Source organism: Lycium ferocissimum, unplaced genomic scaffold (assembly GCF_029784015.1).
Source record: "Lycium ferocissimum isolate CSIRO_LF1 unplaced genomic scaffold, AGI_CSIRO_Lferr_CH_V1 ctg14972, whole genome shotgun sequence".
NCBI lineage: Eukaryota > Viridiplantae > Streptophyta > Magnoliopsida > Solanales > Solanaceae > Lycium > Lycium ferocissimum.
This window is the reverse complement of record NW_026715753.1, coordinates 1-15,046: the sequence shown is the minus strand read 5'-3', so window position 1 is coordinate 15,046 and position 15,046 is coordinate 1. Positions and strand designations below refer to the sequence as shown.

Here is a 15,046-nt window from a genome sequence, read left to right as displayed (position 1 = left end):
TTTTCTTTTGTCGATAAAACACACTATATGTATGCAACTTCCATAAATGGAGTCGAAACACTCTAAGATGGTTATGGACGACTCCCTAAGGTTTATTATCCATGATTTAGGTATTTTACTATGGTTGGGTCGAGGTGGGCCCACAAAACCACGAAACTCCCGGTATAGCTCAAATTGTTCTGTTTCTGTCCGTTTTTCATAAATAACTCTAAATTATGTTTCCGTCCGCTAACTAATAAGTATTATGTCTATCTTTCTGAATCGTGACATTATTCGACTTGCGGACACTTACGGACACTCGTTCGATATAATCACCTACTACGATTTGACACCTTTACGAACTATTTCGGTTTATTAAGTACGTATGTCGGTACGTATGCATATGGTTTCTCATTTGTCTGTTCGTGGATGCCTCAATGCTTCCTTCCTTGCGCCGGGCCGGGTTACGTAATTCGTGCACTTCACCGCATTGTTCACCGCGTCCCTCGGATTGTGCGGGCGGGATCCGTCCGTATCGATATGATCGATATGATCCGATTATGTGATATTATGGGGATGGCGGCCGGGATGGCATTTGATCGATTACTGTCTGTCCACCGCGTCCCGTACTACGAGGGCGGGTTACGTACGCGCGTCCCTTATTAAAGGGCGGGATACGTACGTATGTGATTGAGATTTGATATACGGTATGTACGTACGTATATGATTATGACTGCATGCATGATTACGTCTCGTTACGATTCCGTACGTCGATTCGGACTACGATTACGTCGACATATATTTGAGATCGGTTTTGTACGAAGGTCTGTCTGTCACATACGTATCTACGTCGAATGTGCCTCCGTCGAACCGCAATTCCTAAATACGACATAATAAGATTAACGCTAAGTCGACTCGCCTATATATGATTCGTCCGTACGCTCGTAAGTCCGACTCCGCTACGAATCCGATTACGTCCGCTTTATTTCGTATTTCCGTCCGTTACGATTTTACATATCGACTACGGTTATTTTAATTATGTATGTTATGTTTCCGCTTTACATACTCGGTACATCTTCGTACCGACCCCTTGCTTCTCGGGGGGTGTTACATGCCCACGGTACGAACGCGCGCGCGCGGTACGCCGCCGGTTTAAGTTATCGATCTCATTTGGAGAGCTCCCTTTGATCCGGAGCTGATATTTTGGTATATATTTTCTGTTGTATGTATGTTCTGTATATATGACTATTTGGGTACGGCGGGGCCCTGTCCCGTCTTCTGATTACGTTACGTATGTTAGAGGCACATAGACATGTTTGTGGGTGTGGTTATGTACGTACGGTTATATGCACGTATGGTATGTTCGGGCGGTTTATTCACCGCGGCGCCTTACGGCTCGCCTATATATATGTATATGGCTATATTGGCCATGTATATATATGTATATTATCTTTGTGCGACGCAATTTTGGTTATACCGTAAGAAAAACGATGTATGTTTAAACTGGAATTAGCCGGTTGGTATATCGGATTATTTGTGGCTTTTGGTACGTATGGGTGTCCGATTCGGGCGCTAGTCACGGCCTACGGGGTTGGGTCGTGACAAAAGTGGTATCGAAGCGGTCGGTTCTCGGAATGTACGCGGCCGTGTCTAGTAGAGTCTTGTTTATCGGTGTGTTGGGCCCCACATCTATAAACAGGAGGCTACGGGACATCTAGGATGTTATGTTACCCTTTCTTTGACTCTTAGATCGTGCGTTAGAGCTGTGTTATTAGGATGTTTTCCCCTTCGACGATGCAGTATGTTTTTCGGCGATGCCTCCGAAGAAGGGCGACGGGCGCCCAAAGAGGCAACGGTGCCCGAGAGGCCGGAGAGACTAGTCGGATCGAGAGGGTTACTAGGGCCGCGCCGAGCTATGCCGATGTCGTGCCCCGGTCGGAGGGTTCGGCCACTCCGCCACCGGATGAGGGCGGGCGGGCCCTCGGCGGCGCCGGCGCCCGCTCCCCGGCCGGGGCGGAGGACGGGGACATTGAGAGAGGCGGTCCGGTGGCGGCGACGATAGTGGCTGGACAGGGTTCGCGGACGCGGACAGAGAGGTGACGATGATGACAGGCGTGATAGCCTGAGGGTCCGCGATTTCCTGACATGTGGTCCCCCAGAGTTCTTCGGGTCTAAGCCCGATGAGGACCCGCATGATTTCATTCGGCAGATGCAGCGCTCGTTGGGATTAGTCGGGCTTCACCGACCGAGTACGTCGAGCTTCCGATTGCGGGATGTTGCCCTAAATTGGTATGAGTCTGGGGGGGGCATTAGGGGTGAGAGGTGCTCCCCGGCCACGTGGGACGAGTTTTTGGTTGCCTTCCTCCGCCACTTTTTACCACCGAGTGAGGCGCGGCGGGCGAGAGTTGACCGGTTTTGCGGAGATAAAGCGAGAGGGCGGGAGTATTCGAGAGTACAATTTGGAGTTTGACTCTAAAGGCCCGATATGCGCCGACGATTGTGGCCGATATGGAGGACCGGATGCACCCGTGCGTGATGGGGCCGGACCCTATTTGGTTGATTGCTGCATGGCGATGGCGGCCTGGATGGTATGGACATCGCCGGTTGCGGGGAGCTTATGCACGGGGCGTAGAGGACCGACATAGGGAGGACCGGTCGCGAGAGATTATGATAGGAGGCGGCCCAAAAGGGCCGGATCGCGGGGTATTCGGAGACTCCGGGCGGATGGCCTCGGCGGCGGTCCCGATGAATTTCCCCCTCGTCGGGCGGGGTGTACGGTCCGCCGGCGGACGTTTCGAGGATGCGAGGTCCGTACGGGGCCGGCCGGGGATTTCGGGGCATCGGGCCGCCGAGATGAGTAGGGGTTCGGGTCGGTCTGGCCACCTATGCCCCGGTGTACTTGTGATGGTAAGCCCCATCCCGGGGGTGCTACCGCGCTACGGGCGCCTGCTGTTATTTTGCGGTAGTCCGATCATCGAGGTGAGAGAGTGCCGTATAAGGGCGGTTCGGTGTGGCTCGGCCCGACCCACTGGGTCGGTTGCTTTTCGTCTTCTCCCTCGGTGGCCGCGCCCCCACGGGCGGGGTATGCCGACGCCCGGCCGGTCGCGGCGAGGGGTCGCGGCGGAGCTCCCGGAGTTCGAGCGGTCCTTCTTACGAACCGCCTATATGCTTTCATGGAGGCGGGACCCAGATGCGTCGCCAAATGTGGACCCAGGTATGCAATTAATCTTTTCTGAAAATATGTGCATCTGAACTGTATTGTGTTCTGGTTAACTATATTCTGTATCTCTGATTGTGATTCTATACGCCACATTTCTACGCCCCTGTGTTCGGTAAAACTCCGTTTACTATACCCTGTGCTTCTGAATCTCATTACGTATCATTTATATACCTCTCATTCAACTCGATCATAGTTCTGTCCGATATATTTTGGTACGTCGATTCGATTTCAAATACGTGCGATAAATTTACGTACATCGACTCGTACGAATACGTACGATATATTTACGTATGTACGCACGATTGCGGATCCGTCTAACATACGTACGTACGTACGACCTCGGCGGTGAATCGTACGGGTGTGTGTGTCTATACGTACGACTACGATTTCGAAATCGTCCGATAAATCTCTATATGTCGACTCGATTATAGATCCGTTTGATATACCTTTGTACGTACGCTCGATTTTGAATTCGCTTAAGATAATCGTCGGAATATGATTACGTACATCGTACTTTTGTGCTTCGACTTCAAATATGACTTCGTTTGACGTCCGTTTGATCTTTGGAGTGGTTAAGATTTTGTCCGCCGTATATCCGATTTAAGACGGTACGAACAATCCTAATAAGGTGATATCGAAGAAAGATGGATGAAGTTGGAAAATGAAGGCCGTTACAAGTTCTTCGATCAAGTGCAAGTATGTAAATGGCAAGTAGACCTCCCCGACTGATTTTGATCTACCATGAGGTTGAATTAACATTCGAGGACGAATGTTTTAAAGGGGGGGAGGATGTTATATCCCGCCTTTTTGCATCATCGGAAAATTCGAAATAATTGTGATTTATGAGAAAGGAGGCCATGTTTGGATTTTTCTTAGTAGGTGTGTGCCGGTTATGGAAACCTGAATGCGGAAACAATGGAGAAGACCTAAGGGCAAAATTGGAATTTTGGAAATTTGTTTCGGGAATTACAAAATAAGAATTATGATGAATTGGGCCAAAAAAAAAAATAAGGAAAGGAGGCCCAAATGGCTAGGCCCAACCGGCCAAGAAAAAAAAAACCCAAATCCATGGAATTAATCCATGTGATTAATTATATTAAGGGATTCTTAGCCTTAGAATGTTCAAGAAAACAAAAGAAAAATCAAGAGAAAAAGAAAGAGAGCTCACGGCTAGAGAAAGAAGAGAGAAAAAAAAAAGAGAAAATTCTTGGAGCCAAATCCTTTGGTTCAAAATTCATTTCTTGTGGGATTATTACTAAGTGCAAGAGCCTACAAAAGTGATATAATTATTTTGGCAAGAAAGTAGTTTTGGTGGCAAGTGAAGAACTTGAAGAAAGGTAAGAATCAATTCATTTTCTTATGTTATGAAATGAATTTGCTATATGTTGTGATGTAGAATGAGAAGAAACTATGGAAATATGGAAGTTTGCATGGTGTGTGTGAAGGTGTTCATGCATGTATATGTGTGTGTGTATGTGTGTGTGTGTGTTGTACAAATGAGATGTGTTGAATTTTATGTTGTATCTAGTGTGTTTATGGTGTAATCTATGATTGGAAATGGAAGTAGAATGAATTTGATTGAAGTTGGAAAAGTATGGAGTGTGGCCGTGAGCCATGGAGGAAAGTTGCCATGGTGATGAATTGTGTTGTTTAATGTGTTAGTTGTGTAGTTATGATCCTTGTATTGTAAGTATAGGAAAAATGATGTAAGTTTGTATGAAAATGGAATGTGGAAGTTTATGTTGATTTAGTATGAATTTATGAAATGATGGGAATGAAGTGTTTAAGGTGTAAATATGATTAAGGTTGATGAATTTGGATGATGGAAATGTGTTATGAACTTGTATGTTAAAGATTGGAAGAATTGGATAAATTGTGGTTTTGGTGGAAAGTTTGCATGCTTTGTATATTTTATGTATATCTTGTATATATGTGGTAGGAATGTTATGATATGTTTCCGAATAGGAATTGTAATGATCTTGATTAATATGTTGAGATTGAATTGGAAATATGAAGTTGGAAACGGAAATTTTTGTGTTATGTTGGAAAATGACTAGTTGTGCCATATTGTGCATTTTGTAATACTTGTTTGTTGTTGGATTGTTGGGTTGTTGTTGATTGATATATTAAGCCGAGTTGAAGTCTCGGGGGTGTCATATTTATAGGGGAAGTCTTCGAAATTTCGGTAGCCAAGTGTAACCCCAAGATTGAAATGTTAACTTGCATGAATAGTAATTGGTAAAGATGACCATTTGCAGTTTTTGGACGAAACGGGAATTGAGATTTGAGGAGCGTAAGGCGCAGTTCAGGTATGTAAAGCCTTCCCTATCCTTCTTTGGCATGTTCTGAGTCTAACAGGCTTGACAGCGAGCCTCGATGACACTTTTGCTTCTCTCCGTTCGAGATTGAAAATAGCGCAAAATCATTCGGTAAGATTGAACCATTTTCTTCTAAAATTGACCTATATGTATGCAACTTCCATAAATGGAGTCGAAACACTCTAAGATGGTTATGGACGACTCCCTAAGGTTTATTATCCATGATTTAGGTATTTTACTATGGTTGGGTCCGAGGTGGGCCCACAAAACCCTGAAACTCCCGGTATAGCTCAAATTGTTACTATTTACGTCCGTTTTCATAAATAACTCTAAATTATGTTTCCGTCCGCTAACTAATAAGTATTATGTCTATCTTTACGAATCGTGACATTATTCGACGATTACGGACACTACTGTTCGATATAATCACCTACTACGATTTGATCGGTTTTACGAACTATTTCGGTTTATTAAGTACGTATGTCGGTACGTATGCATATGGTTTCTCATTTGTACGGTCGTGGATGCCTCAATGCTTCCTTCTTGCGCCGGGCCGAGGTTACGTGATTCGTGCACTTCGGCTGCATTGTTCACCGCGTCCCTCGGATTGTGCGGGCGGGATGCGTACGTATACGATATGATGCGATATGATGCGATTATGTGATATTACGGGGATGGCGGCGGGATGGCATTTGATACGATTACTCGCAATCCATCCCCGCGTCCGTACTACGAGCGGGTTCATTCTGGCGTCCCTTATTAAAGGGCGGGATACGTACGTATGTGATTGAGATTTGATATATATACGGTATGTACGTACGCATATGATTATGACTACGTATGCATGATTAATATACGATTATTTACGTACGGTTCGGACTGCGATTACGTACGACATATATTTGAGATCTGGTTTGTCCGTCGTACGTCGCTTCACTAAATACTACGATGCGCGTAAGCCTCCGTCGGCCGTAATTCGCTAAATCGACATAATAAGATTCTGTCGTACATTCTGTAACTCCGCCTATGATTACGTACGTACGCTCGGTAAGTCGACTCCGCTACGAATCCGATTACGTAAAGCTTTATTTGTATTTCCGTACGTTACGATTTTACATATCTGACTCCGGTTATTTTAATTATGTATGTTATGTTTCCGCTTTACATACTCGGTACATCTTCGTACTGACCCCCTTGCTTCTCGGGGGCTGTGTTACATGCCCACAGGTACAGACGCGCCGCACGGTACGCCGCCGGTTTAAGTTATCAGTCTGCTGTTTGGAGAGCTCCCTTTGATCCGGAGCTGATATTTTTGGTATATATTTTCTGTTGTATGTATGTTCTGTATATATGACCATTTGGGTACGGCGGGGCCCTGTCCCGTCTTCGGTTCTGTTACGTATGTTAGAGGCACGTAGACATGTACGTAGGTGTGGTTATGTACGTACGATTATGTACGTATGGTATGTTCGGGCGGTTTATTCTGTGGCCCGCCTTATTCGGCTCGCCTATATATATGTATGTAGCTATATTGATTTTAATGTGGCCTCTGTTGGTATTTTCTTTGTGCGGGTAAATTTTGGTTAGTAAGAAAAACAGAGGAGCTACTGCCCCAAATTTTTCTAAATATAAAGTTATTATTTGTGGCTTTGGTACGTACGGGTGCCCAGTTCGGGCGCTAGTCACGGCCTACGGGGTTGGGTCGTGGCGGGGACAACTACATTATGGAATCATTTGAATAATACTTGTAAAAAGTCCTTTTAGATTCATTGATAGGAAGCAAGGAGGAGAATCGAGGTCTTACTCTATTGAAGGAGGGAGTTCGAGAGGTAATAGTGGTGCGGTAAGATGGAAAAAGTCGTGTTTAATATCAGCGAGTACGAAAGGCTATCGCTGAATTTGTTATAATTGATGAACAACCATTTAGAGTCGTCGGGGGAAGGTTTAAGAGATTGATGTCAACTTATTTTGCCTAATTTTGTTTTGCCCTCTCGTATGTTTGTTGCTAGACATTGTTTGAGAATACATCACGAGGAAAAGAAAAGCTAAAAAAGCTTATTAAGAACTGACATATATGTCTCGCTAGCGATACATGGACATCGCTTCAAAACCTAACCTATATGGTTATAAGCGCCCATTGGATTGATGATAATTGGAACTTGCAAAAAAGAAAATTCTTAACTTTTTTCAAGTTCCGGATCATAGGGTGAGACAATTGCAAAGGCGATCGAGGCTTGTTTGATAGATTGGGAGGTTGACACTCCATTCCATAGTGACCCTAGATAATGCTACGCATGATGCGCAATTAGACACTTGAAGGTGAGGATTGATGGTAAGAAAGGTATCATCTTGAACAATGACTTTCTACATGTAAGATGTAATGCTCACATTACGAATTTAATTGTAAAGGAAGGGTTAAGTGATCATAATGAGTCCATTTCTCGGGTCGGGAATGTTGTGAAGTATGTTAAGTCCTCTCCTGTGATTTGCTTCATTTAAGTTGTTTGTTGAAAAGGTTAAAATAGATAGTCATAGTCTTTTGAGTTTAGATGTCGAAACTAGATGGGAACTCAACATATATGATGTTGAGTGCGGCTATTAAGTTTGAAAAGGCCTTTTTTCAAGAATGTTTGTTGATGATCACAAGTACCAAAAGCATTGTCTTGAAATATTTGGGAGCGAAGGGGCATCCAAGTGGGGATGATTGGAAGAAGGTAAAAGGTTTTACAAAGTTTCTCGACATTTTCTATCAGATTACTTTGAAATTTTCGGGAACTTTGTATGTTACTTCAAATTCTTTCTTCCATGAGCTTTTTAATCTTCTTGGTTTTATTAAAAAAAATTCTCATGGTGATGATTTGGTGTTGATTGATATGGCTGATAAGATGCAAGTCAAGTTTGATAAATATTGGGCGATTTTGATAATATAAATATTTTATTATTTGTCGTTGTTGTATTGGATCCCCGGTACAAGATGAGGTATGTGAAGTTCATTTTTGCCAATGCTTATGGTAGTTTGGTGGGAAATTTGAGATCGGAGAAAGTGATGAATACTTTAACTCGTTTGTATCATCATTACCAAGATTCTTCTTCTAAGACTTCTGATATTAATTTGGGAGGTCAATTTAACATGTTGAGCGAAAGTGATAGTGGCGAGATATGTCAATCACAATGGCAAAAATATTTGCAGAGAGGAAGATAATGTTGGAAATAAGAATGATCTTGAGAGGTACTTGATAGATGATATGGAATTAACCAAAGATTTGAATATCATGGCTTGGTGGAAAGATGCAAGCAAAAGGTATCCAATTGTTTCTAGGATTGCGAGAGATGTTCTTGCAATTCCTATTTCTCTCTTTGTTAACGTCAAGATAGGCTTTTAGCACGGAGGACGGATTCTTGATTCATATCGAAGTTCTTTGTCCCCAGTTGTAGAAGCTTTAATTTGCACTCAACAATGGCTCGGGTCAACTCCCGAAAAGATACAACATTGAAGATCGTGCAGGAAATTCAAAAACTTGGAAATAGTTGAAAAAGGTAATTTTATACCTTTAACTCTTTGTGAATATGTTTAAGTTTCTGAATTCATTTAATGTTAATATTTCAATTCTTTTCTTTCAGAATATCCCGATGATGTTTTGAGCATTGATTAGCTCAAATGATGGAAGCAACTTCTACTATATTCTTGTTGCTTGAAGTTCGGATGAATTTTGTTTAATTTGCTATGTGAAAGAGTGTTTCTGGATTATTAACGATTTTGTTATTGTAATACAACTCTTTTTAAAAAGTTGGATGATGAAAATGACATTACTATTTTCTGTTCGTTTGAGCCCTCTATTTAAAGTTGATTCATGTGTTGAGCCATGTTTTATTTTCTGTTTATTCATATGTATGGTGTGTTAAATATGAAGTAGAGACTCATAAACTTTAGTAGATTTTTGGAGCAGCTTCATAAGAGTAAATTCCCCTGGAGTTGGATCATTACCGTTCTTCAAGGTAGAAAGGTATACCTCGCTGACCGATTTTAAATTTTTTGCCAAGCTTCATATTAGGCAAGAATATACATTTGGAAAATTGAAGCTACCGCAAGGAAATTTTCTGGATTTGCGTCATTTGCATCTTCCATAAGATTACCGAATCAAAAGCCGTGTAAAGCTGGATTTTGACGGTAAATCGTGAGGTGTTAGTGGACCATATAATTTCATTCTTGTCACCAAAAACAGTATCACGGTTTGGTGACCTTAAAAACGACGAGAAGATGTGTTTGTGAGTGGTTGTTCTCTTGTTGGCAACCCGGCTGTTGCTCATGAGGAAGAATTTGCTTTATGCCATATCCCAAATAGTGACTACAAGGTGTTTTAAGTAGAGCAAAAACCGAAAAAAGCAGGAGTAAAAGCCGTAAAACCGAATAGTAAAAACCGATATAGTTTGGTTTGGTTTGATTTGACAATTTGAATAACAAACTCAATTGGTTTGGTTATTTTTAAATAAAAACCGATCCAAACCAAACCGTGAGCACCCCTAGCCAGGGATAACTTATCCCAATACTATTTTTAATCCTAGGATAACTTATTCCAGGATTAGTAACCAAACAAAGAATATATTGATATTAAATTTTTATCCCAAAACTAATTTTCCTTATCCGTCATACCAAACGACCCCTCAGATCATAGGTTCGCGCACTTTTGACTTTGAAATGTACAGTAAATTAAGTAAACTAGCTAACTAGTCCTAGAGTTTCGAAATAAAAGAAACTACTGCTTCATTAAACTCTTGGACACCTTCGTGGAAGACAACCCCAAAATGTCCAAATTACAGAGATTAGCATAGCATATATCATGCATGCTTTTATTTCATACATCTATATATTATAATAGATTACAACAGGTCTTTGATTAGAAATAAGCAGTTGCCTTGGGTCTAGTACTCTCTCCTTCACAGACAAACCTGCCGTTCTTACTGAAATAGTAGCAACCCTTGTAACCTGTGCAACAGGTGGTGCATCCGGTGGGATAAATTATCGTCTTTCCTTCTGAGCGAGGACATTTTGAATAAGCAATTCGTACATCACAGTTCCGGGGACAAGCTTTTGGATTTTTGGGGTCAGACTCTCCTTCACAAATAAAAGTTCCGTCAGCACTGTAATAGTAGCAACCCTTGTAGCCTGCACAACAGTTGGTGCATATTCGATCCTTTGGACTCCCTTCTGAACGTGGGCATATCGCAAAGCCAAGATTACCACATTCTTTGGTACAAGCCTTGGCGTCAGCATGTTCCACCGTGCTTACAAGTAGAAAAATCCCTACAATAAATAGAGCTCGATATTAAGGAAAAACAACACTACATCTGTATGTATCAAAGAAGAAAAGAGAAGGATAAAGAAGAATCTTACCAAGAACAATTAGTAGGTGAGCAAGGAAACTAATTTTGTGAACAGCCATTATGGATACTTTCTATATCGTGATTAATTACCTTGATTTCTCTTTTGTGTGAGGAGGTCTATCCTTCTCCACCTATTAATAGCAAACGATTAACAAAGAAAATAGTTAACTAGAATATTTTTCAAATAAGAAACTAATATTTTACTTTAGATAGATTAAAAATGAAATTCACCCACATCACTGGAGACGTCTTACATCAAAGTTCCACACGTTTTAAAGAAATATAAAAGAATTGATTTTCAATGCTGTCTTTCAATCACTGTGAATCAATAATGCACAACATAGAGACTACTAGAAGGGGCCAATAGTATTCAGATCTAAAACGTGCAAATGACGGACGGAAGCCATGCAATCCTAGCTACTAATGACGAAAAGTCTTATTATGTGTGAGATATGCCACATAATACTTATGTGATGGATTCATTATGTGATAAGTGCTCGGTGGGACCCATAATGTCTAGGAACTTTCACATACTAGACCCCTCAGCCCATACGGCCACAAAAAATAAAAAAAATAAACACCTAGCCTCTCTCCTCCATGATTTACCAAGTTGGTTTCATGTCTGACAGATGTTCCACAAAACCATCCCATAGCTCCAGCAAATTCATCATCTGAAACCACCTCTAAGTAAAATCAACCGCCTCTTCAGCCATATACAGTAAAAACACATAGAAATCCCCCATTGTCACCAACTCACAGTGTCATTAAGAGCAATACCAAAAATAAATTCGCCTCCAAGGAACTACCTTTCCACAATGAAGATTATCTTGCAGCTACTTCAAGGGGACACAATCATAATAATGGGTGTTTTATAATTTTTAATTTTCTTTTTGGCTGTCAAAATGATTTTGGGGGTGCCCGGTGAGTCTTTGGACTATATGATTTGGTACACTGCATGCTTTTTGAAAATTAGAAAATTAATAATTATGATGAAATGTAAATAATCTATGAACAGAAAAACAATAGCTGAGGACAAAAAAGTAAGACGAAAAAGAAATCCAGAAAGTCTTAAGAGTTTTGTCTCCCTTTTTGGAAAAGTTTTATTTGGGGTGAGACACCACCGACAAAAGTTATGTGAGGGCATATTCTATTGTTGACAAGTGAAATTGTGGGCCCACAAACAATTATCACCTCCCCAATTTCTCTTTTATCTAGTACCCCCACTTCCTTCCCTTACTATCTGCAACTACACCCATCTCCTCGAATGACCTCTTCTTCCCCATCTTGTTCCATGGTCATTAAGTATAAGAAACTCCTCGTAACACATGGAAAATGAGATCTACACCCATTTGATTTTCTTACAAAAAGGGAGACAAAACTCTTAGACTTTTGGATATCTTTTTCGTCTTACTCTTTTGTCCTTTGATATTGTGTTTCTGTTCATAGATCATTTACATTTCATAATAGTTATTAATTTTCTAATTTTCAAAAAGCATGCAGTGTACCAAGTTATATAGTCCAAAGACTCACCAGGGCACCCCCAAAATCAGTTTCACCGTAAAAAATAAAACTAAAAATTATAAAACACCCATTATTACTATTGTGTTGCCATGAAGTAGCTATAAGGTAATCTTTATTGTGGAAAGGTAGTTCCTTTTAGGTGAATTTATTTTTGGTGTTGCTCTCAATGACACTGTGAGTTGGTGAGAATGGGGGATTTCCGTGTGTTTTTACTGTAGATGAAACGAAGAGGCGGTTGATTTTTTTTAGAGGTGGTGTTTAGATGATGAATCAGCTGGAGCTATGGGATGGTTTTGTCGATTTTGGTGTAGACGTGAAATAGAACTTGGTAAATCATGGAGGAGATAAGCTGATTTTTTTTTTCTTTTTTTTGGGGGATGAGGGGTCTAGTATGTGAAAGTGCCTGCACATTATGGGTCCCACCGCGCACTTGTCACAGAATAAATCCATCACACAAGTATTATGTGGCATATCGTTCTTTCGGAAAAGTTTTATTTTGGGTGAGACACAACCAACAAAAGTTGTGTGAGGGCATGACCTATTGTTGACAAATGAAATTGTGGGCCCACAAACAATTATCACCCTACCCAATTTCTCTTTCATCTAGTACCCCCGCTTCCTTCCCTTACTATCGGCAACTACACCTTCCTCGGATTAGGGGGGGGATTTTGGTTAAAAATCGAAAAATAGAATAAAAAAACGGCATTTAGTTTGGTTTGGTTTGGTTTGGTTTTAAATTTGTAAAAGCGGAAGTAATATTTGGTTTGGTTATGGTTATAGTAAAAAATAGCAAGATAAATGGCAAGACAGCGGAAAATTATATCTGTAAAATTTATAATTATTTATATGTATAATATTAACTTTCATAAATAATTAAAGATATTTTATACCTTTTAATTATTAATTTAATTTTTGGTCTACTTATTTTTAAGGCATCTACTTAAAAGAATATATCACGACAAATTCAGGTCAATGACTCAATAAGTCGTATGCATAAGGGTAAAAAGTAAAAATCTACACTAATTCTTTCATTTTACATTGCCATCGGCATGTATTTACTCGATATACGGTAAGTTCGGCTTCGTGGTAGTGAGGAAAAAAAGCTTAACCGTAAGAAATTTGAAGAATGTAGAGAGAGAATATTTGAATTGTCGCGGCTAGTCGTAAATTGGCAAAGCTTAAAATAAAAGCGACAATAATAGCGTTGGTTATTATTTTACTTGGTTTGGTTATGGTTTTAGACATTTAAAGCGAAACTAAATTAGTTTGGTTATGGTTTTAGCAAATAGCAGGCCACGAACCATGAACACCCCTCCTTAGGATGACCTCTTGCCCACGTCTTGTTCCATGGTCATTAAGTATAAAACTCTTGTAAAGGAGGGGCAAAACTCTTGGTGGCCGCTTGGTAGGTAGCCATTATTATTAGGGACTAATATATCCGTCTCTTGGGATAAAAAGGGATATTCCATCTTTTAGGCTGGGATCACGTTTTATATTTGTTTAGTACAAGTATAAATTTATCACGAGGATAATTTATACGCCTATAGAAACATACGAAAAAAATTAGTGTTACAAAGGGATATCTAAAACTTTTAGTGTTGGGATATACGACTTTACGGATTTCTTTTTAAGTCTTACTCTTCTGTCCTCTACTATTATTTTTCTGTTCTATAGATTATTTACATTTCTAATAATTATTAATTTTCTAATTTTCGAAAAGCATGCAGTGTACTAAATTATATAGTCCAAAGACTCACCGGGCACCCCAAAATCATTTTCACCACCAATAAGAAACCTAAAAATTACAAAACACCCATTATTACGATTGTGTCGCCATGAAGTAGTTGTTAGTTAATCTTCATTGTGGAAAGGTAGTTCCTTGGAGGTGAATTTATTTTTGGTGTTGCTCGTGACACTGTGAGTTGCTGATAATGGGGCATTTTTTTGTGTGTTATTATTGTATATGGAACGAAGAGATGGTTGATTTTTTCTTAGAGGTGGTGTTTAGATGATGAATCGGCGGGAGCTATGTTTTGTGGATTTGGGTGTAGACATGAAATTAAACTTGGTAAATCATGGAGGAGATAATTTGGAGTGTTTTGGTAAGTATGGTGCAGGTGTCTAGTATGTAAAAGTGCTGGACATTATGGGTCCCACTGCGCACTTATCACGTAACGAATCACCACGTATCAAATATGTGATATCTCACACAAGTAAACTTTTCGTCATTACTAGCTAGGGTTGCATGGCTTCTGTCCGTTATTTCCCTTTTAGATCTGAATACTATTGCCCCCCTAGTAGTCTCTATGTTGTGGGTTTTTGATTCACTATGATTGAGAGACAACATTGAAAATCATTTTTTTAAAGCGTTTGGAACTTTTGTGGACGGGCATAAAAAAATTTTGAATATAAAATGTAATTAATTAAAACGGGAAAAATTTAAAATTTTAAAATTTTAAAAAAAAAAAATATTAACGTGTTGTTTATTGAATTTAAATTATCCACTAAAATTTAATAATTTTTTTTTAAAGCTATTTCCCCAAATTTTAAAATTTAAATTAAAAATGATGGGGTATATAATAAATTTTAAACTATTTTTAGTTTATAAAATTTATGAGGGTTGGGT

At 40.2% G+C, this 15,046-nt stretch overlaps 1 protein-coding gene across 1 annotated transcript; it reads right to left on the bottom strand.

Annotated features, from left to right (window-relative positions):
- Positions 1-10,321: 10,321 nt before the first annotated feature.
- On the bottom strand, positions 10,322-11,064 carry LOC132042391 (proteinase inhibitor type-2 P303.51-like). Its single transcript, XM_059432941.1, has 2 exons — positions 10,910-11,064; positions 10,322-10,819 (listed from the first exon to the last, which is right to left on the bottom strand). Exons 1-2 carry the CDS (start codon positions 10,956-10,958, stop codon positions 10,413-10,415), a joined length of 456 nt encoding a protein of 151 aa, XP_059288924.1. The 5' UTR covers positions 10,959-11,064; the 3' UTR covers positions 10,322-10,412.
- Between the last annotated feature and the right edge of the window lie 3,982 nt (positions 11,065-15,046).

What these genes read in the sequence shown, in the direction of transcription:
- LOC132042391 (XM_059432941.1), bottom strand. Translation starts at nt 10,958, where the DNA reads ATGGCTGTTCACAAAATTAGTTTCCTTGCTCACCTACTAATTGTTCTT. An exon ending in TCACCTACTAATTGTTCTTG is followed by an intron (nt 10,820 to 10,909) that starts GTAAGATTCTTC and finishes TATTTATTGTAG; the next exon opens with GGATTTTTCTACTTGTAAGC.